The sequence below is a fragment of the Gastrolobium bilobum genome, unplaced genomic scaffold (assembly GCF_033153095.1).
Source record: "Gastrolobium bilobum isolate Gb01-03AN ecotype WA unplaced genomic scaffold, APGP_CSIRO_Gbil_v1 utg66532, whole genome shotgun sequence".
In the NCBI taxonomy this organism is placed as follows: domain Eukaryota; kingdom Viridiplantae; phylum Streptophyta; class Magnoliopsida; order Fabales; family Fabaceae; genus Gastrolobium; species Gastrolobium bilobum.
Window position 1 is genome coordinate 1 of NW_026895091.1, and position 27,361 is coordinate 27,361.

The window sequence follows — 27,361 nt, forward strand, 5'->3', positions numbered from 1 at the left end:
TTACCAAAATTTGGATTGGTCTGGTCTTAATAGTCAGATTCTCTTTAACTTGTACTGAATCTAAATTAAGAATGTGAGAGGGATCTGGGACATATTTTCTAAGCTGAGAAACATGAAAAACATTATGGAGATTAGAAAGATGAGGTGGAAGAGCAAGTTGGTAAGCAACTGACCCTATTTTTCGGAGTATTTGAAATGAACCAATATACCTAGGACTCAATTTTCTAACTTTGAGGGTTCTACCTACACCTGTTGTAGGAGAAAGTTTAAGAAAGACATGTTCTCCTTCTTCAAAAGACAAAGGTTTACGCCTGTTATCAGCATAATTTTTCTATCTACTTTGTGCCTTTTCAAGGTTTTCCTTTATCATCTGAATTTGTCTCGAGGTTTCTTGGACTAATTCTGGTCCCAACAATTGTTTTTCTCCTTTTTCATACCAACACATAGGAGATCTACACTTTCTTCCACAGAGTGCCTCATAGGGAGCCATTCCAATACTAGAGTGGTAACTATTGTTATAGGCGAACTTTATCAATGACATGTATTTATCCCAACTACCTCCTTGTTCCAAAATATATGCTCTCAACATATCCTCTAGAGTTTGAATGGTTCTTTCTGTTTGACCATCAGTTTGAGGATGGTAAACTGTACTCAGTCTTAATTTAGTTTCGAAGGCTTGCTGCAATGATCCTCAAAATCTAGAAGTAAATCTAGGGTATCTATCTGACACAATACTTAAAGGTATACGATGAAGTTTGACAATTTTTTTTATATACAACTGAGTTAATCTCTCGATAGAATATTGAGCCTTAATTGATAGAAAATGAGCAGATTTGGTGAATCGATCAATGATTACCCAAATTGCATCATATCCTTCCTGAGTTCTTGGTAAACCCATCACAAAATCAGTTGCTACACTTTCTCACTTCCACTCCGGTATGTTTAATGATTGAAGTAATCCTGAAGGTTTTTGATGTTCAATTTTTATCTTTTGACAAACCAAAATTTTTGAAACATATTCAGCAATATCTTTTTTCATTCCGGGCCACCAAAATGTCTTTTTCAAATCTTGATACATTTTAGTGGATCCAGGATGAATTGTGAATTTACTGCTATGTGCTTCATTTAAAATTTCTTTCATCAATTCCTCCTTTCTAGGTACAACAATCCTTCCTTTAAATTTTACTAAACCATCATCTTCTTTGGTAAATCCTTCCTATTCCAATATTTTTTCTAAACTAAGATCCTCCTGCTGATCTTCTTTAACTTTATTTACTAACTCATTTTCAATCCTTATTTCACTAATACCTAAACGTCGAGGCAATACAGTTACAGATAATCTCATGTCTCGAAATTTTTCTAATAATTCCATTTCTTTTATCATTAAATATGACATATGAAGATATTTTCTACTTAAGGCATCAGCCACCACATTTGCTTTTCCTGGATGATATTTGAGTTCAAAATCATAAACTTTCAAAAATTCCATCCATCTTCTTTGCCTCGTATTCAACTCTTTTTGATCAAACAAATATTTAAGGCTCTTATGATCACTAAAAATTTCAAATTTAACTCCATATAAATAATGTCTTCAAATCTTGAGTGCAAAAACTACTGCAACTAATTCCACATCATGAGTGAGATAATTTTCCTCATAAGGCCTTAACTGCCTTGACCCATAAGCTACAACTTTTCTTTCTTGCATTAAAACACAACCTAACCCTTTTCTAGATGCATCACTATAAACCTCAAATTTTCCTAAAGGATCGGGGATTATTGAAATCGGTGCAGATGTTAACTTATTCTTCAAATGTTGAAAACAATCTTCACATTCTTGTGTCCAAACAAAAGGGATTCCTTTTCTAGTTAACCTAGTTAAAGGTAATACAAATTGTGAAAATCCTTTAATAAATCTCCTATAATATCCTGCCAATTCTAGGAAAATTCTAATCTCATTGATAGTCTTAAGTCTTTCCCAATGTACTACAACCTCAATTTTACTAAGATCAACTGTCACACCTTCTTTTGATATAACATGTCCTAAGAATTTAACTTCTTCCATCCATAATTCACATTTTGAAAGTTTGGCATATAATTGTTTATCTTTCAAAATTTGTAATACTATCCTCAAATGCTCTTTATGCTCCCCTTTATTCCTAGAATATATTAAAATATCATCTATAAACACCATTAAAAATTTATCTAGGTAAGCTCTAAAAATCCTATTCATATAATCCATAAATACAACTGGAGCATTTGTTAATCCAAAAGGCATCACTAGATACTCATAATATCCGTACCTAGTCCTAAAGGCTGTCTTTGGAATGTCTTCCGTCTTATTCCTAATCTGATGATATCCTGACCTTAGATCTATTTTAGAAAATATTGTGGCTCCTCTCAACTGATCTAAAAGCTCATCTATTCTAGGCAAAGGGTATATATTTTTAATGGTGACTTTGTTTAGTTGCCTATAATCCACACACAATCTCATACTTCCATCTTTTTTCTTGACAAAAAGCACTGGTGCTCCCCAAGGTGACACACTTGGTCTGATAAACTATTTTGAAAGAAATTCCTCTAATTGTTTCTTTAGTTCAACAAGCTCTACAGGTGACATCCTATAGGGTGCAATAGAAATTGGCCCTACTCTAGGTATTAGGTCAATGGAGAATTCAATTTCTCTGTTTGGGGGTAAACCTGGAATTTCATCCGGAAAAACCTCTGAGTATTCAGAAACAATAGAGATATTGATTGCATCAGGTTTAACCTTTGCTTCTGAAAGATTAAAGAGAACATATCCTTGTGCTCCATCTAACAAACTTTTCCAAAGTTGGGAAGTTGACAAAAATAAAGATTCATTGGGAAGTTCTGACTCTTTTGTGAAAATTATCTTTTTATTATGACAATCAATGACCACACAATTTGCAAACAACCAATTCATACCAAGGACTATATCAATATCAATCATAGGCAAACAAACTAAATCTATTCTAAATTCTTTTCCTTTGATTTGAAGAGGACAATTTTTACAGACTTGAGATGTGGTGATTTTCTCTCCAGTAGGAAGAAAGATTTCAAGATAAGAAGGTAAAATGAAAATGGGTAATTTTAACTTTTGAGCAAAAGATAAGGATATGAAAGAATGAGATGCCCCAGAGTCAAAAAGTAGTTATAAGAGAATCTTGTATTAAGCCCGTACCTTGAACCAAGTTTGAAGCTTGAGCTGCTTTCTGACCATCTAGGGTGAAAACTCTTCCTCTTATTATAGGTTGGTTTGCTGAATTATGTCCTTGATTCTAAGAACAATTCCTCAACATATGTCCAGGCTTCCCACATTTAAAGCATACATCTCTTCCTGCCAAACATTCTCCAGCATGATTTTTCTTGCATTTTGGACATACCTGAATCTGGGAATTCGTCCGACCCGCATTCGTCTTCCCTCCATTGCTAGCAAAGTTGTTTCCTGAGTTTTGCATCCGTGAAAACCTCCCTATGTTATTGTCATCACTCCTTCTTCGATTTAGGGCTCTGTCCTTCTCTCTTGCATCCTCAGCCTCCTTCAAACTTGCTTCAATGTCTATGCACTTGTTTATTAATGATGAAAAATTCCTGATTTGGTGTCCTATTATCATACTTTTTAGTTCAGGTTTTAGTCCATATTCAAATTTAGTTGTTAGCCATTCATCATTAGGTTGATTTTGTGTATAATTAGAATATCTGGATAATTCCTCAAATTTTGCCACATATTCTCCAACAGTCATGTTTCCTTGTTTTAGTTCAAGGAATTCTATTTCTTTTTTGTTTCTTACACTTTGAGGAAAGTTTTTTTTTCTAAAAAAGCATCTTTAAAGATTGTCCAAGTAATCTCTGTTCCTTGGCTTTGGAAATATCTTTTGGTATTTGTCCACCAATGCTCTGCTTCTCCAATCAATAAGTATGTGGCAAAGTTTACACGATCGGTATTAGGACAGTCCATCACTAGGAATATTTTCTCAAGTTCTTTTATCCATTCCATTGCTGCCTCAGGGTTATAGTCTCCACGAAAAATGGATGGTTTATGCTTACAAAATTCTGTAAGTCCTTTGTAATCAGAATTAGGTCCTTCCAGAGCATTGACAATTCTAGGTCCACTTTCACTTTCATTATTATGGGTATGATTTATGGTAACACGATCCTCCCTCATAGGGGTGGCAATTTGGGTTGACCCGCCCCGTCCCGCCAAAAACTGGGCAGGGCGGGTTGACCCTCCAAAAAATATGGGTTGGAAAAATGAACCCACCCCTTTTATGGTGGGTTTGCGGGTTGGCGGGTCAACCCACCAACCCGCCAATTAAAAAAATTTAATTAAAATTCAAAAATAAATTATATTTTATGAATTTTTTTAATATTATTTTATTTTATTTCACACTTCTCTATATTTTTTTAGTCTCAATCTTAAGTGTATACTAATATTTGTCAAACATTCTTTAAGAATTTATATATAGATAACATTTGTCATAAATAAAGTTTTTATTCTTTATTTTTTCTAGGAAGTACTAAGATAAAAAAAAATTTGGATATCACAAAAATTTAAGGACTAATGAAATACTACCTAATTGTAAAAAAAATATAACCCAGCGGGTCAACCCGCCCCGCGTTGGGTTGAACCCGTTTTGACCCACTTCTAGGCGGGGCGGGTTAGGTGGGTTGGTGGGTTGAAAACCTCAACCCAACTCGCCCCATTTTGGCGGGTTGACCCGTCGGGCTCAACCCATATTGCCACCCCTACTCCCTCAACTCTTGAATAATTTGCTGATTAGTTATAGTCTGTTCTCTAAGAGCTTCTGTTACACGGGTAAATGCATCTGTTACTGGGTTAACTTCTGGTTCAGAAGTTGATGAAGATATTTGCCTTGTATCTGCCATATATCTACATATATTGTTTTATGATAGTGAGTTGATCAGGCTCAGTAAAATAATTCAAAATATGCATAATCTGTGACAAAATACCCAACAACGATAATAGTTTAGGTCCTTTATTTACCTGAACCGCTGCTCTGATATCATAAAATGAAACATCCCTTGCTTCCAACATTTATAAGGAATATTACATGATTTTTTTTTTTTTTTTACTTTTATATTTACGTTTTCGCATAATCAGTGAGAAATGAGATGAAAAGGAGTTAATGTTATTAATTAATACATATTGATGATAATAACAGTAAATAAAATTATATAAACATCTACCAAAATTACTTTATTACAAAAGGAAGTTATTTTACATAGGTCCTAGAGTCTACTAAATATTACATCACTTCAGTTTATATCTTACATACTGGCATTACATAATTATACAATACACAAGTCTTATCATAATCTAGTCTATAGGTGTAGGTCTCCACACTCTCAGCATAAAATATTGAAGCAGCTCCTTGATTTTCTACTACAATATAAAACTTCATGCGGTCCTCGTAAGAGTAAATATTGATACTCCATCCTTCTCCTGCTAAGCTTAGACTAGGCATTATGATTTTTTGGAAAGGTTAGCATAAAAACAAACACACCTGAGATAAATCTCAGTAATATTGAGGTTTCTAACTATAACCATTTCCAACCGTAATAACGAAAAATACCATTCTCTTAGATAATTTAATAAAATAAAATAATACATTGTGTAATATTTAACTAAAGCTAAATAATTTTCCAACTTTGTGATTTTCTGCATATGAAAGATTTATTGTAGAGGAGCTCAAACCACGATAATGCGTCCCTTACCCTATAATCATCTGAACCCACACTCTGTGGTTCAGTTCATAGCAGTCTTCATCAGTTAAATTTACACATTCTCTTCGTAATTATTTTGGTACCAATTAATTACTCCAGTAGGTGAAAAGAAATAAAATTTAAAAGGAGCTAAAGGTATTGTAAGAAATGAAATCACCGAACAAAATCAACTACGGTAACGAAATAAACTTGAACTACAGAATAAATAGAGAGAAGAGTTTGGCAAAACGACACAAGCTTGTAAATAAATCTTCTATATAAAAAAAATGAGAGAACATTTTTCATCACCCAATATTACCTTCTGTCTCGTCGCTTTCCTTCTTTCTTTTGATTTCTCTCTTTGTCTCTCTCTTTTCTTTTTCTCTCTTCTCGCTGTTCTTTTTCTCTTCTTATGGATAGCGATGTATATATATATACAAGGAGGCTTGCTTACAGTTTAAGTTGCATTTCGTTAGATTTGAACGAACTAGTTAAATTGAAACTGAGTAATGATTGCTATTGAGATGATAACTATCCACGTTAACAGTTTCTAGAAGAATTTTCGTAAGCTTTCATCAGGTGATTCCACGTTATGTAATACGTTTTATTTAGTTTCTGTAATATATTTATTTATCAATATTTATATTATTATAATATTATTATTATCATTTATTTTATTATTAACATATTATATATTATATATATTTATTTTAATATTTAATTACTTATTTCTTTTTATTATTATTATTATTATGTATATATGTAAACACACACACATATATATATATACGTCCATGTTTTTTGCGCCAAGTTTATTAGAGAGTTGGCGCAAAACGCGCCGTAAACATATATATGTCTACGCTCTTTGCGCGCCCACTTGTTAGAGAGTTGGCGCAAAATGCGCTCTTATTTCTTAAATAGTTGGCGCAAAAGGCGTCACTCTTGGCGCAAAAAGCGCCGCCCTTGCGTCTAATTTTTTTTTTTTGAATATTGTAATAAGCAGGGGCGGACCGATATGTGTGCAATTGTCTGCACTTGCAGACATAAATTTGTGGGGAAATTTTTTTTCACATTGAGTTTCATTTATAAATGGAGGAGGTGGCTTCATGTTTTGCGAAATAGAAAAAGGCGTTCTGTTTTTTGAATAAAATATTATTCTATTTTCACGGGGACTTTCGTTTCTGAATTAGAAATTTTTTTAAAATAATTTATTACTCAATTTTTTTTATATTTTACTTATTTATTTTCTTTATATATCTAATTTTTTTCTAATTGATTATTTCTTTTTCGTTTATTTAATCTTAAATTTATTTGGATTCAGTATTAAATGTTAACATTAACATTAAAAATAACTGCAATATTCAATATATCATCATAAACAAAATTTGGTTTCCTATATAACCCTAACCAGCAAACGGACCCGATTATATCTAAGAAACAACTAACAAATAAAATTGAAAAAATTGATGATGAAGATATAACGCAATATTTTTAAGGAATGAAGAATCAAAGAATACTTTGTAATTGTTCTATTATAACAACTTAGTTGGCTCTTGATTACTATTTTTTTTTTACGCTAAGTTGAAGTTTTATTGTTTTTTTCTTGTTTATGTTCTTTTGTTTTTTAATACACTTGAAATTTTCTTTAAAAATAATTTCGGGGGCATTGCCCTTAAATATGCAGACATAAATAAAATTCTTTAGGTCCGCCACTGATTACAAGAGTCAATAATAAAGTTAACAAAGAAATGTAATGATATTAATAAAAAAAGTAAAACATAATATAAATTTCTGAATCAGTAAAATTTAATATAATTTTTCACAAACAATCAAAATTACTAAGCAACAACTACACATATCTAAAGTTATACTAGTCCTCCAATCATTAACATTTTCTTATTCCTGCTATTGGGGTTGACAGATAGGTTGAAAATTATTTTCTTCATTTGGTATCAGAGCTATACATATATGATTATAAGACCCACATTTTTTTATTTATTAAAATAGTTCTAAATTTGCATATAGAACCTAAAGATCATGATAAAATTTTGTTTGAAATTTTTTGCAATTGATCTTGGAAACTTTGAGTTTTTTGTTCTACGTGATGAGAGTTTTCTAACCATATATCATATAAATGTTTTCGTTGAGTATTTTAAGAAAATTTTGAATCTGAATTTATGGGTTTTATTACATGAAAGTTTAGAAAATTTATCAAATTATTTTCAATCAAAACATTGAAACCTTAAATTGCTTTAAGGCTTTTGAAAAATAAGTCTTTAGTTATCTATTGACACAAAAAATGTTTGAAATCATTTTCTATAGCGAATGAATTTCGTTGATGAATGTATTGTTAGAAAATATAGGGTTCGTATTATGAAAGTTTTAATCTTTCTTTAAATTGATATTGTTTCATTGATGTAAAACAAAAATTGGTTTGAGGATTTATGTTCCTCTGTTGTTTTCTCATTGTTTTATATTGTTTTTAATACAAAAATCACACATTTTGTGCCAAAAAAAAATCGTGTCCCGTAGCTTGAAAAATCATTTTTTAAACTCTTAAAATCTCTCAAAAATCTGTTGCTTTTGAGATAGATTATATTAGAATCTTGTTGATTTGTTGTTTCTGGGTTGTTTTGTTATGAAAATCGCTCAAAAATTTATTGTTTTTGAGCTTTAACGAAGCTTCTATGATGGAACATGATTTCGAGCGGGTCAACTAGCACAAGGAAGAAGACACTGCAATATTTATCAATAAAAAGTCTCACGAAATCCACACCAATAGAAAATGGGAAAAATGTTTCTGCATTTAATGCAAATAAATTATCTGCATTTATTCCCAAAACAACATCGTTTTGGTATTGAAATCTTAAAAAATTATAAATATAAAGACAATTATAACCCTGAAATAAATTAAAATTACGAAAACACCATGATTATCGCTCCAAAATGACGTCGTATTGGGCTTACTGCAGATAACTTATCTTCAGTAACGGCAGAAAAAGCGAACCATAGAAAATTCATTAAAATCGTCATATTTTTTAATACCATAAGATTATTTTTTCTTTACTTAAAATCTTGATTGAATAACAACGGATTTGGTCGGACTTTGAAATAATCTTTTAAAATCCTAAAAGAATACCATGTGACTTTTTTTCAATCATTTAAAATTCTAATTAAATATCAATGGATTTTTTTGTCCAAAAATAATCCATTAAAATCTTTTGAAATCTCAATCCAATACACCCCTTAGTATGATTCTCCAAAATAAAAGCTTTATTTTTTTTATTTAAAAAAATCCTCTAAATTTTATTTATTACTTTTTTTACAAATAAAAAAATATTTTTGAGTTGACTTCGTTTTAGATCAGACTAGTGTTGTTCTTCCATACTTGTTTCAATTCTTTCGACTTACATTGATAAATTATCAAAGGTACCTGCTAATAACTACTAACAATCGATCACTTTTTGCAGGTTGACACAAACGGAAGATGATTCCTCACCATAGTAAATCAAGAGGCCTTGATTTCGTTCTATCGCGTGCCAAAATCATTACCATATAAGGCAGTTCAGAAGTGTTTGTGTAAATGAGACGTAGAGCTGCAACCATAGGCATCAACTGTATGGCTTTTTAAGAAAAATAATTTTTTATGTATTGTTCTCTTATAAGGATTTCTATTAAAAAATAAAGTTATTTTTGCATTTAAATATAGTAATTGAAAAATATTTGTAATCAAAAAAATTATTTAAACATTAAAATTTAAAATTATTTTTTATATAAAAAATTACTAAAAACAATATATGAAATCAAATCATGGAAAACGAAATTTATAATTAGAATAATAATAATAGATTTGATGGTGAAGGTGGTGGTGGTGGTGGTAAGGGGTGTGATGGAATTGATTGACATTGAAATTGTGGCAAATTTAAATTTTAAGAAAAATATTAAAATTTTTACTTTCATTTTTTAAAAGCCATAAATATTAGTTAAAAAATAATAAGATTTAATATATTTATTTTTTGACTTCTGATTTTTTTTTAAACCAACATCCAAACACTTATTTAGAGTAAAAACTCTTCTTCTTTTTTTGAAAAATATAACTTCTAAAAAAATTCATCTAAACAGGCTTTAAGTCAGGCTGCTAGCAGGCTAAAATAATAAGTATATGAAATTATGAATATATAATTAGTAACCTTTGCCTGTGTCCAAAAGGACAAAATTGGCTTCTTGAATGCGAAATCTAGGCATGTACAGTTGATGCACCGAAGATTTAGTGTATTTATCATTCATTTTGTGGCAAATGAATGATATTATATCATTTGGTTTGCTGTCAATTTTATCAGATAATATGATATTTTTTATCCATGTGTTACAAAACGAATGACAGATGCTTTGCAGTTAAGATCTATTCATGAAATGCATTGTAAGTTGTAACTACTGTGCAACAACATTATTGCAAGTGGTTAAATCATCATTTATCCATAGCAGCCAAAAAAAAAAACCACACACACACACACACAAATGCGAACACTAGAATTCTGAGAAGTATGGGATATCTCCTATTCCAAAAGAACAAGACTGGAGTTGAAGAGTACAAATGAAATGACGAGCATGGAAAATGACACATCAAGCTATATCACTCTGGAATTAATTGAGTGCTGAGAGTCACGCTACTACGGAAAAACGAAAAATGACATCTAGAACTCAACTTCTTTCCACCTCCAAATTCTCCAGTGTTAGAAGCTACAGATGAGGAGGGCTCAAGCACCCAACGTAAGATACCCAGGGATTCCTGTACTTGCAGCACAATCTATGTAAAATTGGTTCTCAGGAATAGGTGCTCATGTCTGAAAATTTGTTTGGAAGCGGTACCACCAAGGAAAAAGAACGTAAGAATTGAGGCTCCTTTCCCAGGAAACAAATTAAAATTCATCTTTGGGGTGCTTATCACCTTTCCCTAGTGACGAAAGCCACTGAAATATTTGAAAGAATTTGCTACTCGAGGGCTTCTGCTCTGGATTTGCATTACAGACTGTATCGTAGTCATGCTTCCGATGAGGTGCAACTATTTTTTCCTGTGACGAAAACTCAGAAATAAGAATAGTAGAAAAAAAAACAAGATACCATAACTAAGATTGCATATTAATCATCGTGAGCATTAGAGTGGACGTATCTACTAAAACCTTGAATTCTTCAAATCGACAGAAATCAGAACCATCACAACCCTGTACACAACAGTACAAAAAAATTGTGAGGTTCATGCACAACAGCATAATACGATTTTAAACAATCAGCAGTGAAATCCTACAACCCCTGAATCATATTCAGCTATTCGCATCTTAACCATTGGTAAAATTAAGACAACAAATTAATTTACATAATCTTCACATGAAAGGCAAAAAGCTTACAGGCATTGGAGTGGGGTGTTCATTGTGCAGCACTTGCACAAAGTGCTTGCTTGAGGATTTGTCTGAAGAAGGACAACTATACAAGACCAGCATGTTGTTAACAGCAAAAGGAGCCACAGTGCTACCCCGCCATTTTCTTTTCTGTGGAGGCTTTGGAGGGAGCTGCAAAGATTGTTCCTCCTGAATTTTTTGAAACTCTGTACATTATCAAAAGTGAACACCGATAAGCATACTCTGTCACCACTCATTAGGAGTAAAACCACAACAAAAGAAGTCGTAATTCTGTTCATATTTATTCAAGCGTAGATTATAAAAGCCTCACCAGATCCTTCAAGAAATAAACCAAGCAGACATGAGAATGGAACTACGGTTTCAGCATGTGCAAATCGAAGTCTTGCCTTCTCAAAGCTGCCAGGAGCATGTCTTTCTACAGAAGCAAGCAGGAAAGTGGAAATGAGCCAAAGGTTCACATATTCAAGAGACAGCTTTCAAAAGGAGAAGCAATTATTTGTGAAGTGATAATAATTCTCCTTGCTAATTTTGCATTAACTATACATTGAGAAAGGTGTTTGTGTGTGTGACCGTGTGTGTGTGTATATATATATATAAAATATTTCAAAAATCAGCATGGGTATTAGAGTTCAATCCAGTCTATTATTGCACAAGATATGGAAATAAATGTCAGTGTTTGACAGACAATACTGTATAAATATGCTAGATAGCGCTTGCACTGCAGCCCATGCTTTAAGGTATTGTTAAACAAGACAACTTTAATATAAAATTTACCAGAAAATGCTAATCCATATAAGTTTCGTTGAAAGGATATGGCATGCAAGACAAAGATATATAGTACACACTTAAAAGTACAAAATCTGAAGTACCTTTTTCAGCCTTAATAGCTTGTTCCATGGATTGAATAACATCTTCAAGTAATGGCATTCCCATTCTGTAGTTTAGTGATTGACCATAACCCTTCAGAATATACACCTCCAAGTCATCTGTCCACTCCAGCAATGTAATCTATGTACACAGAAATTAGCACTTTAATAAGCATGCAGAATGCAATAGCATTGTAAAAAAATGCAGCCATAAGCTAACATGTATCTTGATTACAAATGGGAAGGCTAAATTAATATTGTGCCCGTTCAACAATAGTAACTTTCTGGGCACTCATTAGGAGCATCAACATATTCCTTTTTCTACTTCTGTTTCTTGGCAGCCAATTAACAGAAGCACTTCCTACATGGAGTTTTCAGTTTTATTACAACAAATAAATGACATTTTATAGATTGCCCTCATCCCTACCCTCACTAGTCAAGGTTTAATGGGAAGTATATATAGAAACATCATATCAAAGATTCAAAACTTGGCTTTCTTATATCATAAGGTATACATTAAATAATTTCCTGACATCTTTATAAATTTTATTTTCTCTATTTAAATATTTACAGACAAGGAAAGAGGAAAATGATGACCATTAGATCACTGATTACATCACAACATCATGATTACAAACGTACCTCAGAAGGACTGAATAGACTACATGCTTGATTAGTTATATCCAACAAGGATGCTTCCTGTCCAAATAACCACAAATTGGGCAATTGAAAAGAAAGAAAAGAAAATAATCAATCTCCACGGCATCAATAAATAATATGTGAACAAAAAAAGAACATAGCGAAAACCAAAAGGAGCTGAGAATAAAGAAATGTAATCACCTGTTTACACAAAAACCAGAGAGAAGATGTATCCTGCCTAGTAAAATTTAGCCCATAGCGCCCAACTAGGGTAGATGTAATCTCATCCAAGATAGGTTCCTTAAGCCTATCAACTGCAGGTTCTTGTCTTTTCCTGAAATCCTGCATCCATAACTCAAGAAATTGCATAACCAGACATAAAAAAGGGTAGGGAAAATAAAAGCCCAAACAATACCTTTAAGAACAATAAAGATCACAAAATGTCCAATTAACCATACAGTCATGCTCAAACATTTAGCAATAAGTAACTAAGTATGCTGCCTATCATTTACTTCAGGTAGCCTCTTAAAAAACACAAAACAACTTTTATATTGAACCTATGATAGCCTTTAAATGAGGAAAATATGGTAATTTTAATTCATTTAAAATATGTTAAGTTCCATAAAAAAAGTAGCAGGACAAAATTGAATACTAAGTACCATTCGAGCAATACAGAAACAAATTTATCAATAAAGGGGCAGACAAAGAAACATGGTCGGGTGACACATGGTTTGGGTCATTCTATATAATGTATGACAAGCATATTTAAAAACAGACATTAAAATTTATGAAATTGGTTAACTATGAGGTCTATGATTACATGAAATAGTGTCAGATCCACAAGTAAGGGTTACATGAAAAGTCCTCCTGAGAAATCAATTATGGCTAGAACATACCTTGTAGTTATGACAACAATCAAAAAATCTCAGCAGGATGTCACTAGCACGGCTTTCACTTGTAACTGCAAAAGCTCGATGATGACCAGGTCCAAGACTTCCATTGCCACTGAAAAGCCCCATTCCAAATGCCACGGCACTAGCTGACGCTCGGGGAACCTATTTGCAGCAGAAGAGAGATGCATAAGTTATACATATTTGAAGCTTCCAAACATAAAAAAGAAAATCCATTTCTTATGCTGAAGTGGCACTGCAACTAATCATCATCACATCTCAGCATTCACTCATCAACTCAAAACAACAGACATAAATATTTTTTCTTTGCCCTGGAAACCAATGTTTCCTGACGAACCCCACAACTATTGGTATAAATCGAGGTAAACAAAAAATTTTAAAACACTGAAATCTACCTAGACAAAGAAAAGGAAATTGAAGATAAACTCACCTGAGTTGCCTTTATAGGATATACGTCCGGGTGGTATTCCTCATCAAACAAATTTGGAAACTTCTCTCTAATCCTAATTCCAAGAGCATATAATTCTTCCTCTCCTTTGCTAATTAACTCACCACCCTTAAGTCTTCCTTGCCAAGGAGATTTCCATCCATTCATCCAGGAAGGAACTCTTTCCAAAGGAAAATTTCGCTCTTTTGCATCCCTTATAAGAACTTCCAGATGATCTGACAAATTATCTAACTCCCTTATCCTTTTCTTTGTAGGAGAACGAGTTCCATGCCTTGCCTGGGAACGCAAAGTAGCATTATCATGCTTCTACATTTCGTCAAGAAGTATTTGCCAGACAGTTCAAAACTATGAACAATAACAAGCAGGACATTTTAGAAAATATTAACCCTCCATTCAACAACGTCCTTCATTTCTTGTGCAAACACCATAACAACATAAAATATAAGAGTTGCTTTTTAAAATTACAACTAAAAATTAAAGTGTCTCGCAAAACATCCTTCATAATTAACGAAATGAAACCATTATCCTCACATTGTAGAGAAAATTACCACAAGATTTAAATGGATTGGAACACATCCTTCAGGAATATTAGAAGGTATAAAGTTATTGTCAGCAATGTCTTTCACAACACCATATCTGCAGAGAACAATAAGAAGGACAACTTAATCAATCTCAGCATGTTAAAATTGATAAGATCAATAATTAACCGACAAGAAGATTATATCATAACAAGTTAAGCGAATTCTTCAATAAAAAACCAAAATATTAAAAAAGAAAACGTAAAAAAATGTTTGCGAACATGCTATCCAAAATATGCCAAAAACAAATTTTCGATTTGCTGAATTAAAGATCAAACAAAAATCAGAAACGTTGCAAAATAAACTGCGGAAATGGAAAACACAAACAAAAGGAAAAAGAGATTTCATTTGTGTTGGGAGAATTGAAAGAGAGACCTGGAAACAGTGGAGAGATGTTTGCGAACATCGAAAGCTTCTTCGGCGTTTGAGTAGTTTAACACTGAAAGGAACATTAGCAGCACAAAAGCCATAACCTTCTTCATTCTCTCAGCGATTGCACTCTGCAAAACCAGCTTCCAGCTTCTTCAACTTCCAAATTCGAACCACCGAAAGCTAAAAACACTCACACGCTTTGTGCTTTAACTGGTTGGACCGGAAACCGGAAAGGTGAGCGGATTCTGATTCAACCGGTACTTGAACCGGTATATTAATTAATAAGTTTATATAATTAGTGCATTACCCGTCCGACAAGGCACGGGTGAAAAAGATCAATTTTTTTTCTTTATATATTATTTTTTAGAGAATGATAGATATTAGTTTTTTATTTAAATTAAGAGTTTAAGTTTTTTTTGTTTTTTTATACATAATTCTTTTGTATTAATTATTCATATTTTTTGAAAAATTAATGTTTTATCTTTTAATTTATAATTTTATATTGATTATACATATATATTTAAAATGTTTATGTTTAAATTTTTTTAAAATAATACTTGTACGGATTTTTTTTCTCTTTTTGTATTATTTTTTATTTTAAAATTTTAATTTATTTTCTTTTAAAGTATAAATATGTCATGTCTTATTTTTTTGCAGTTAAATTTCAAATTTCAATTATTTTTGATCAACTCTACATATATTAAATTTAAATTTACTATATATATGCATATTTTTTCCTACAACAGAGATATTAAATGATGAGCTCTTTTCTTACCTATCAAGTTCAAAATTCAAATTTAAAATATTTGAGTTTAAAATATTATATATTTTTCCATCCAATAGACATAATAATAAATACTATTAATAGGCTTAAAAAAGTTTCATGCAAAAAGTTGTGGCAAACAATAAATTAGCCTGTACAATATTTAATGACAAATATCTTTTTCAATGTAGGAGTTGGATGGTCACTTAATGATCATTCATTTTTACAGCGTTTTAAATTTTTATAATTTGTTTTTCACATAATGTTAGATGTCATTTTTTATTTAAATCAAAAATTTGAAGAAAAGCATTTAATGACAAACATCCAATGAACATTTAGCAATTGGTTGCCTCTCTCAATGAACTTGACAGCAAAAAATTCGTTGGTGCACTTGTCCCTAACTAGTAATCAACTGAAACAATTAAAAAAATTATCCTAGGCCAAATGGCCAATTTTCATATCCAGAAAAGCCTACAATCAAGTACTTTAAGCAAGAAAGATACATGCAACTTAAACTGTCTTCCCAAAAGATTTTCATGTAAAATTTATATTCCTTATGACAGAGACCAAGGGTCAATCAAAGATGTTATTTTCGTAAACTCCAGAGGTGTTATATATATGCAGCATGCATGAAATTTTTTGTTTTTTAATCAAGCGAAAGAGCTAAACTAGAAAAACAAGGGAGAAAGATAAACTGATGTTAGCTGCGGCTAAATTGAATCTAATCCTATTTGGTATCTTACATCTCAAGTACAGTGTTGTGGCCTCAAACTCTTGCTCCATATGATTCAGCAAATTATATTTGTAAAGCCAAATACTCAATCAGAAGAACATAGCATAGAAAATTAATTCTTCAATTCATGCTTTGTTAACTTCAAATTCATACCATCTAATAATCATACCTTCATTTCCTTCTTTTTGTTTTGGAAAAATAATGGTGCATAAAAAGCCCATGAAGAAATCAATATTGCAATCATCTAAGAGAGCTTCATATACAAATAGTAGTGGGCATACAATCACGGACATTAAAAAAATAAAAAAAGAATATGATAGACATCACACGGTTATTGTTTCTTTTGTGGCTGGAATATTACAGAATTATTCTCGGCTGATAGATTTTTTATTTTATTTTTGGAGTTACCCAACCCTAATTATCTCTTTGAGACGAGTTGGCTCCCTCCGGTATCCCCACGAGCTTCGACTCTTTGAGCCGGCTATGGGACTAATCCGGAGTGCGGGGGAACAGTGATGGCTAAAGGTTCAGCCCCCTACCCAAGAATGTATTCAGCGGGAATCGAACACATATCCAACCCCACTAACTCAGCGCCAAGTTACCAACTGAGCTGCACCCATTGGGTGGCTGATAGAATTCTTGTTGGCCATTGCCATGCTGATCCAACCACGTTTAGTTCTAATGCTCGGCTTTTTAACCATTTTGCCCATAATTAATTATTTAATAACCATTTTGCCCCTGATTGGAAACTATCAACCAATCTGCCCCTCTTTAATCGACTAAGCCAAAAATTTAATCGACTAAATGATCGAATGAAGATTTAGTCGATTAAATCTCCCTATTTAATCGACTAAATCTCCCATACACAAGGTTGTTCTTCTGATAAAGAGGTAGAGTTAGTCGATTAAGTTGAAGTTTTAATCGACTAAATTTTCATTCGATCATTTAATCGATTAAATTTTTGGCTAAAATAATTATTAAATAATTAATTAGGAGCAAAATGGTTAAAATGCCTTTAATGCTCCCCTGAAACAAGGAGTAGAAATAGAATTAAGTTGGGAGCTTCCATTAGAGCCGATTTGTTCATCATTGTTGGACTGCATGGACCGGCTAAATTCAACTCGCAATGCTACCAGTGATGGGAAGAAGAAATGCCTTTACAATGCAAACTTTCTTTGGGATGGCTTCAAATTAAGTTGTATTTTAGGTAATGGCATTATAATTATCTATCATTGCACGGATCCATCCATTGATATTTCTTTCCTCTTCATGTTGATAGATATGCTTGTTTTTGTATTGTATAATATTTATCTCTCCACATTATACGCTTTTTTATATCTTGCATAAGGCAATAATAGCTACAAAACAGAGAGGCATATGTATTATAATGATTTGATTGTATGTATTAATTAAAGTTTTCTTATACATACAATATTGAGATAAATAATTTGTATATTTGGTATTATTGCCTATGGTTTAATTTGGGTTTGGAAATTAATGTCAAGTGACTCATATAATTTAATTTAATTAGGGATTAGCCTCAATACCTTTAATTATTTTAATTATATATTGAGAGTCTTTGGATCACAGGAATGGTGTAACATTAGTTGTAATTCATCATACAAATATAATAAAAATTCTTGTATGATTTGTTGTGGCAAAATTTGTTGGATTGACAAATGCAATATAATTTTTGGAAACACATATTGTGAAGTGTTTCATGTTGTTAGAAACACATGTTGTTAAGTGTTTCATGTTGTTGAGCATTATTATTGATATGTTATTTTGAATTGTTATATGTTAATTACCTGCCCAAAGGGGGTTATTACGTATAATAATTTGGGAAATTCCATGAAGAAATTATTGAAAAGATTACGTAATTTAAAAATATTTATCTTCTCAAAGGGGATAAATTATTTTTAAATTGCATGTGGTATTATGGGAAAAAATATATAATTTAAAAGTTTGTCTGCCCAAAGGGGATGAATTTTTATAATTGTATGTAATTCTCCTTGTTGTTCAAATCATCATGTGATAGAAAATATTTGTATATTATATTCCTTGCCCCAAGGGGGGTTTATGGTACATAAATTATTTTGTTGTTGCCCAAATTTAATGTTATTGCATTGTGTATGTCAATCAGTTATTTTCTTTTGCCATCAACAACAACATGCTATTGTTGAGTTGTTATAAGAAATTGAGATGTATAATTTATAGAATATTTTATTTATTGAGTTATATGCTTCCACTTGAGTTGTTTAAGTGTAAAACCTTTTTAAGAATGCTATTGTTTTTGAATTCATGATCAGTGAAGGTGTTACCACTCCTTGTGGAATGCATCATGATTTTTGGGCAAGATTTGTAAGAGTTTCTACAAATTGCTATAGTATTACCACAAAAGTTGGATTGAATTATTTGTCTTGTAAAATTTTTATAAATTTGCGAAATGCTTTTGGTTATTTTATGCAATTTCCTGTCCAAAGGGGGTTATTGTGTGTTTTAATTAGAAGCTTGTCTGTAATAAAATTATTGGGGGTGCATTGGTCTAGGTGATCTGTCTGCCCAAAGGGGACAGATCTCTGAAGCTAGTGTATACTCATCAATTGATCTGAGGATTTAACCTTGGTTTAAACCTTGGTATGTTCATTTTGCCCAAAGGGGAATGTAATATTTTGTTGGCCTCGTTGTAATGACTTGCCTTAATTGAGGTTGTATTTTGCCCTATAGTTAATTTGGAAGCATTTGTTTTGCTTTAACAATGAATTTTTTAATTCCTTTGAATTAATTCAAATATATTTGACAAGTGCATCTACATGAAAGCAAGTGGGAGTAGATGTATATTCTTAGTACTTTATGCAGATGACATTTTATTTTTCAGTAAGATGATGATTTACTAAATGAAATAAAAGCTTTTGTAGGAAATACCTTGAAGTAGCCTCCTTTGTTTACATGAGTACTTTAAATTCTTTTGATTTCCTTAATTAGTGGGAGTTGTACTCGAGGTTTTCTTTTAAGTGTTTTAAATTCTTTTGATTCCCTTGATCTGTGGGAGATATATTCAGTTTGATTTTTTGGTCATGCAAACTGATGATATTTTTGTGACTTTTGTTTGAATTTTAATAATTGATGATCATCATTATTGTTATTTCTCCTGTCGACTGAGAAATATATGTATGAATAGTATTTTTAAGCATGTTGTGAGCATAAAGATAATTGGATGTCACAAATTTTGAGATCTCATGTTTTATTGTGACATGTTGGTTTATTTAAACTAAGCAATTTCATGTTGTTTCGAAATTGCGTTAATTCAATTTCATGTTGTTAAGAAATTGGATTGAAAAAGGCTATTTTATGTTGTTTGGAAATTGCGGTAATTCAATTTCATGTTGCTAAGAAATTGGATTGAAAAAGGCAATTTCATATTGTTTGAAAATTGCGGTAATTTAATTTCATGTTGTTGAGAAATTGCATTATGGAGTGTAATTTCATGTTGCTTGGAAATTGCACTAATGAGGACCGATAAGAATTAATGTGTTACATTGTTGATCATATTTTGGCACTAATTCTTACTACACTGTTAGGCCTTGATTCATGAAGATGTAATACTCATTGTATCTGATGTGAGTATGGAAGGTCATATACTATGATATTTTCAGTATATTGATCGCCATATTCCTATGATGGGGTTATGTTGGATTGAATTGTGTTGAGATGTTGGTATCGAAATTGGAATATTGTTTTTCAAAATCGTGGCCACATAAAATGTTTTTGTCCTTGTTATTAACCTGATAGAGTCGTTTTCAAATAAAAGTATTTTAAAATAAATTAAATTAATTAATATAGCCCAAGTGGGAGAATGTTAAAATTTTTATATGTGGGCAATATCAATTAATGTTTTTGTATTTTCTAAAATAATCGTGTTAATGGATATTTCAATTTAATCTATTGTGATAAGCCCATTGTGATCATGTTGAGTTGGGCTCTTGGCATCTTTTGATATTGGGCCTAGTTGGGCAGCACAGTGTAGGCATTAATGTCTGATTGGGCTTCCGTGATGGGTGGACCCATCAGACACACTGTTGATTAAGATTTTGCTAGGTTCCCTCTCTAGCCTATTTATATTGGGGTTAAGCCCCATGAGCCCGTCATGCTTCCATCGCTGAGGCTGCCACTTTCGAAATAGGTCATAGAGAGGAAGATCCTAGCATGTAGTTCCCCTTTCCTCCGGCTTTGTGATAACTCAACAAGGTACGCCCAATCCTTATTTTGATTTCATACTATTTGGATATTTTATAATCATATACATGATCTTGGATTTGTAAATCTTACACCTACCCCAAAAATAAAATAAATAAATAACTTTTTTTTTATTGATAAATGATTCTTTTGCAAGTTGCATGCAACACTTTTTCTGCCTGTGACCTATAAGAAAAAAGTTTCCTTAATTGCAAAACCAAATTACTAAATACCTGTTCACCCAAAAACTCGCTTTCAACAAAATCTGCCAATTGCACATCATTGTTCTTTGAGGCAACCTGTGAAACAACATGCAACACGTTCAAAGAAATAAAAGTTTCCATTTTGTTTTGTAAATAATAATTATTTAGTTATTATTTAGTGATTTATTTGTTGTATTGGGCCAAGCCCATTAGGTTAAAATTAGGTCAAGTATTCTCTATAAATAGAGAACCCTTTGTACAGATTATTTACAATTCTATAATATATTAGAATACCCTTTTTCAAGTTGGTATCAGAGCTCTCGATCTGAGGGCTTTGCTTCCACACATATTATCTTCTTTTATAACAAAACCCTAATTTCTTTGCCTCTTGCCGCCACCGGAAAATTTTTCCGGGGACCTTTTGGACCAAGGGGACCATTGTTGACCTTATTTTTCCTCCGATCTATCATTCTACGCACTGTTCCTCCGCCACAAACGACCGAAACACCTCCGACCGCCTCCAATCAGATCTGTCTTTACCGTTTGGACCACTTTCCGGCGACTTTTCAACCGCGACCACCCACAGACAGGTGCGCGCTCACCGGACGACCACACCAGAAAAATCTCAGCCGGCGAAGCCCCTCCACGCGCTCTCACGCGTCGTCCCTTTCCCGGCGAGTGAATCCCACGCGCAGCTCCTTTCTCCGGCGCGTGCGGCCGTGTTTTTGGACCGGACCACCACCATTCTTCTCGTCTTCTTGTCTTCTGTCTGGATCTATAATTATTTTTCTGATCAGAGGTCATTTGATATTCTGTTTGGTTGATTTTATCGCTGGTTGTTAACTTTTTTTGTTAAAGAATGACCGAGCATGATAGTTCTTCGATCTTATCTGGTAAGAGCACACGTTCTATATCTCTTCTTGCTTCTTGCACTGATTTTAAAACCTCATGGATTTTGGATTCTGGTGCAACTGATCATATGGCTTGTCGTACTGAGTTGTTTTGTTCTTATCATCCTACTGTTGGTAGTCATACTATATCTGTAGCTGATGGATCCCATAAATCAGTTATTGGTTCTGGTAACATTCAAATTCAACCTTCCTTGTTTCTTAAAAATGTTCTTTATGTTCCTCAGCTTTCTACTAATCTTATCTCCACTCAAAAACTTACAACTGATTTGAATTGTTCTATCACATTTTTTCCTTCTCATTGTCTTATTCAGGATCTTACCACGATGAAGACAATTGGAGTTGCTAATGAATAGGATGGGTTGTATCATCTTCTTCCAGACCATGCTAGCAAAAATCAGTTATTAATGACACGTCATCCTTCAACTGCAGAGTCTATGATTTGGCTCCATCACAAGCGTCTGGGGCATCCACCATTTAGTCTTTTGAAGTCTATGTTCCCCTCTCTGTTTCTCAATAAGTCGGTTGAGACCTTTCATTGTGATGTTTGTGAATTTGCAAAACACCATCGAGTGTCATTTCCTTCTAGCACTATTAAAAGCAGGGAACCTTTTTCTCTTATCCATTCTGATGTTTGGGGCCCTTCTAAAGTGCACAGTGTTTCAGATGCAAGGTGGTTTGTTTCTTTTATTGACGATTGTACTCGGATAACATGGATATACTTGATGAAAGACAAGTCTGAAGTACCAGAGATATTTATTCGGTTTCATCACATGGTTGAGACTCAGTTTGGTAAGGGTATTAAAAGACTCAGATCTGATAATGGTACTGAGTACGTCAATCAACGCCTGTCACAATTCATTTCAGACATAGGTATGATTCATGAGCTCACATGTGATGATACCCCTCAACAAAACGGGGTTGCTGAAAGGAAAAATCGTCACCTTCTTGAAGTTGCTAGAGCACTACTTTTCCAGACATCTGTTCCTAGTTCTTATTGGGGAGAAGCAGTATTAGCTGCAACTTTTTTGATCAACCGTTTACCTTCACGGGTCCTTAACAATATCAGTCCTATTCATTCCATGACTTCCTTCTTTCCTTCTGTTCCCATATTGCAGAGCCTTCCACCAAGAGTGTTTGGATGTGTTGCCTTTGTCCATGTTCATAAACAACATCGGAGTAAGTTAGATCCTAGGGCTCTTAAGTGTGTCTTCCTTGGTTATAACCCTTATAAAAAAGGGTACAAGTGTTCTCATCCACCAAGTCGAAAATTTTTTGTTTCTATGGATGTCACCTTTCAAGAATCTGAATCTTATTTCATGGGTCCTCTTCGTCAGGGGGAGAATAGTTCTTCAGAAGACTCGTCCCCTTCCTTCTTTGAGTCTGGATCAATCTTCTCTCTTCCTAGTGTGTCTGCTCCTGGTATGTCAGAACCTTCAAATACACCTGAGATACAACCCATACTGTCTCACCAGCAACCTCAATCGTCTGAACCACTGGTAAGTCCTGAATCTCCTATTTCTTCTGAGTCTCCTGAATCTCCTGTTTCTGATTCTAATATTATTTCCTCTCATGATTTGTCTATTTATTCTGATATCTCTAATGACTTACCCATTGCTTCTACTTCTGATGACTTACCTATTGCTCTTAGAAAAGGAAAAAGATCTTGTCACAAGAAAACTTGTTCCTCCTGTCCCTCTTGTACTCAATACCCTATCTCCCACTTTGTTTCCTCTGCTAATCTTTCTGTGCAGCACAAAAGCTTTGTTTCAGCACTAGATTCTATTGCAATCCCAAAATCAGTACATGAAGCCTTGAAAGATAGGAATTGGGCTCAAGCCATGCAAGAGGAAATGAATGCTTTGGAGAAAAATAAAACATGGGAGGTTATTGATAGACCCAACGGAAAGAAAACAGTAGGGTGCAGATGGGTTTATGCCCTGAAATATAATTCTGATGGCACTCTTGAGAGATATAAAGCTCGATTAGTGGCCAAAGGTTACAATCAAACCTATGGCATTGATTATGAAGAAACCTCTGCTCCAGTTGGGAAGATGAATACAGTGAGAATCTTGTTATCCCTTGCTGCCCATTACAATTGGGATATAAATCAATTTGATGTGAAAAATGCTTTCCTCAATGGTGAGTTAGAAGAAGAAGTCTACATGGAAATCCCGCCTGGTTTTGATTCTGTGAAAGGGGAAAATAAAGTTTGTAGATTAGAAAAGGCCTTGTATGGATTGAAGCAGTCACCTCGTGCTTGGTTTGGAAGATTTACTAAGGTTATGATGACCTTAAGATACAGACAGAGCCAATGAGATCACACTCTTTTCTTCAAGCACTCCCAAAATGGGAAGCTTACTGTGCTCCTTGTATATGTTGATGATATTATTATCACAGGTGATGATTTTGTGGAGAGACAGATTCTGCAAACACGGCTTGCCTCTGAGTTTGAAATCAAAGACCTTGGGAAACTGAGATATTTTCTAGGGATAGAAGTAGCTCATTCAAGCAAAGAAATTTTTATCAGCCAGAGGAAATATGTTCTTGATCTTCTCAAAGAAGCAGGAAAGCTTGGGTGTAAACCCTCTAATACTCATATTGAGCAGAATCACAAGATGGGCTATGAAGAAGAGAGTCCTCCAGTTGATAAAGGACAATATCAACGGCTAGTTGGGAAATTGATAAATCTGGCCCATACTAGACCAGACCTAGCTTATGTTGTTAGTGTTGTCAGTCAGTTTATGCACGATCCAAAAGAAAAACACATGCAGGCAGTAGAGAGAATTCTTCAGTATCTTAAAGGTACTCATGGTAAAGGATTGTTATTCTGACGTGATGGCAATCTGTCTTTAGAAGTCTACACAGATGTTGATTATGCTGGATCCGTGACTGACCGTCGTTCTACCACTGGTTATTGCATGTTTCTTTGCGGTAACTTGGTGACATGGAGAAGTAAGAAACAAGATGTGGTTGCCAGATCAAGTGCAGAAGCTGAATTTCGAGCTATGGCTCAAGGCATTTGTGAGTTACTGTGGCTGAAAATTGTACTTGATGATCTCAAAATAAAATGTGAGGGACCTATGAAGCTGCTGTGTGATAATAAGTCCACTATTTGTATAGCTCATAATCCAGTCCAACATGATCGGACTAAACATATTGAGGTTGACCGCCATTTCATCAAAGAGAAACTTGATAGCGGGTTGATTACCACTCCATACATTCCCACTGGGCGTCAATTAGCTGATCTATTAACAAAGGGGCTTCCTTCAGACAGATTTCAAGAACTTACTAGCAAGCTGGGAATGATAAATATCTATTCCTCAGCTTGAGGGGGAGTGTTGTAAATAATAATTATTTAGTTATTATTTAGTGATTTATTTGTTGTATTGGGCCAAGCCCATTAGGTTAAAATTAGGTCAAGTATTCTCTATAAATAGAGAACCCTTTGTACATATTATTTACAATTCTATAATATATTAGAATACCCTTTTTCAAGTCATTTTAACATAATCGAAGTAAATATAAAACTAAGAACAAACAAACTTATCTTACACATTGCAAGTCAAGGAGCTTCTCATTCGTTAGCTTCTCCAATGACAGAGCAAGTTCCATCGCTGTAACAAGCAACAACAAAAAATACATTTAGTGACAAATATACAAAATTCACTGGGGAAGTTCATGGGGCAAAGCTAAACCTTTTAACATCATGTGTTACATAATTCTTTAATTGAATGCAACATTTTGGTAAGAAATTACGTACTTGCAAACATAATTAATTAATCATATGCATATCAACAAGATAAATGTAATAAGCAATCACAATTCATTATTTTTTTATAGAATATTTCATGTGGGAGATCGTTCTCAAGATTAGGGAGCATCAAAAGGAATAAGATACAAAAAAACATGCAATAGAAGTCAGGCAATTGAGGAGTTCATTTCGGCCTTTGCTATATATTTGTTATGCATGTTCTTAAAATGTTTTCAAATTGTAAAATTTTAAGGCTCAATCCATATCTTCAAAATCACAAAATTCTTGGATGTGGAGAAATGTATTTCACCAAGAAACTAAAACACACATCCAACTAAAATAAATGCTCAACAATGCAGCAAAAGAGACAAGTTTTACAATCAATTGTAAAACACGTGAAAAAAATTAAGATACAGGGAGAAGCCAGACAAACTAACCACATAGCGTATCTCCTTTTTCCACATGATCAAACTCAGAAAGTGGCATCACTATAGACTGCAACTTCACTTTTCCACCTCGTTTGTTCTGAAAGATACATAGAAAAGTAATCCAATATCGCTTTTGCCGAAGACAAGACTGAAAGCTTGCATCTTTAATTAAAACAACATATTCTCGGCGATTGGAAACCGTAACTTATACCTGATATTCCATTAATTTCTCAGCATGCTCCCTTTCCTCCTCACTTGACTCCTTGGAAAACCTGTAATCATCACAATCATTAACCACTCCTAACAAGGTAAACCAAAACAAACAACATAACCCAAAGATAAACCAAATCATAATTACTTGGCAAGACCCTTGAGCGCAACATTGTCACTACCGTCACCGCCGCCACCGCCGCCACCAACCATCACCACCATCGTCACAGCCACTACCGTCACTACCACCACCGCCACCGTCACCTACCACCACTGCCACCACCACCATGCCACCGCTACCATTGTCATCGCCATAACCGCCACTAACTGCCACCAACCACCATCCCCATCACCATTGTCGCAGCCACTGTCGTCGCCTCTATCCCCACCACTACCACAACTTCCGTCGCTATTACCACCACCATCGCTATAGCTACTGCCGTCACAACCACCACCACTATCATCACCACGTCATTGCCACCACCACTATCGTACCGCCGCCACCACCACCACCACAATCACTCGTGGACGAACCTTGCGGAGGAACCCTTAGGTACACCATATGGAAAGGAAAGTGATGATCCGAATTTTTTTTATATTTAACAGGAATTAATTTTTATTATATTATTTGTTGTGTTATCAAACACAATTCTCATTCTCAGAATAAAAATATAACATGTTATCAAACACATTTTTTACTCTGAAATTGTTCCAAGGCACAAATAGAAATTTTTTTTTTTTTTTTTAGAAACAGTGCTAAGGAATAGAATGGTTGTCATGTTCATCCTTAGTTAAAGAGAATAAATTCTTTAGCACTTGAACAAGTGGTGTACACCATAGTTACCTTTGAATGTTTGCTTATGGCAGATTCTTATTTCTTGCTATTCTATATTTAAATTTACACATTTTGCTATTTTTAATCAAAACAATTTTGTTTCGTTTATAATTTTTGGAACTACTCTCATGATTTTCATTCAATACCAAGGTAATAAAGACAATTGAGCAGATACAAAAATTATTGCTAAATAAGTAAAGTGAATCTATTTTGGACAAAAATAAGGTTGTTCATTTTGAAATTGTATAAGTACTTTCTTCATTTATAATTTTATTTAGAATACGACCATAATTTTTTTGGGCCATAAGATCTGTTGGG

General features: G+C 33.4%; 2 protein-coding genes across 3 annotated transcripts; both read right to left on the reverse strand.

Annotated features, from left to right (window-relative positions):
- Positions 1-10,229: 10,229 nt before the first annotated feature.
- Positions 10,230-15,126, reverse strand: LOC133296469 (uncharacterized). 2 transcript variants are annotated; one of them, XM_061495557.1, is made up of 12 exons: positions 14,977-15,126; positions 14,572-14,659; positions 14,006-14,299; positions 13,561-13,719; positions 12,866-13,006; positions 12,668-12,724; positions 12,029-12,167; positions 11,470-11,574; positions 11,148-11,344; positions 10,923-10,964; positions 10,691-10,814; positions 10,230-10,586 (listed from the first exon to the last, which is right to left on the reverse strand). In XM_061495557.1, exons 1-12 carry the CDS (start codon positions 15,081-15,083, stop codon positions 10,567-10,569), a joined length of 1,473 nt encoding a protein of 490 aa, XP_061351541.1. In that variant the 5' UTR covers positions 15,084-15,126; the 3' UTR covers positions 10,230-10,566. The 2 variants fall into 2 exon arrangements, with proteins under 2 accessions (XP_061351541.1, XP_061351475.1); XM_061495491.1 differs by having other exon boundaries at positions 10,230-10,814.
- Positions 15,127-16,171: 1,045 nt separating this feature from the next.
- Positions 16,172-26,421, reverse strand: LOC133295926 (ferritin-3, chloroplastic-like). Its single transcript, XM_061494893.1, has 6 exons — positions 26,357-26,421; positions 26,210-26,270; positions 26,008-26,095; positions 25,372-25,433; positions 20,939-21,004; positions 16,172-16,207 (listed from the first exon to the last, which is right to left on the reverse strand). Exons 1-6 carry the CDS (start codon positions 26,419-26,421, stop codon positions 16,172-16,174), a joined length of 378 nt encoding a protein of 125 aa, XP_061350877.1.
- Positions 26,422-27,361: the final 940 nt, after the last annotated feature.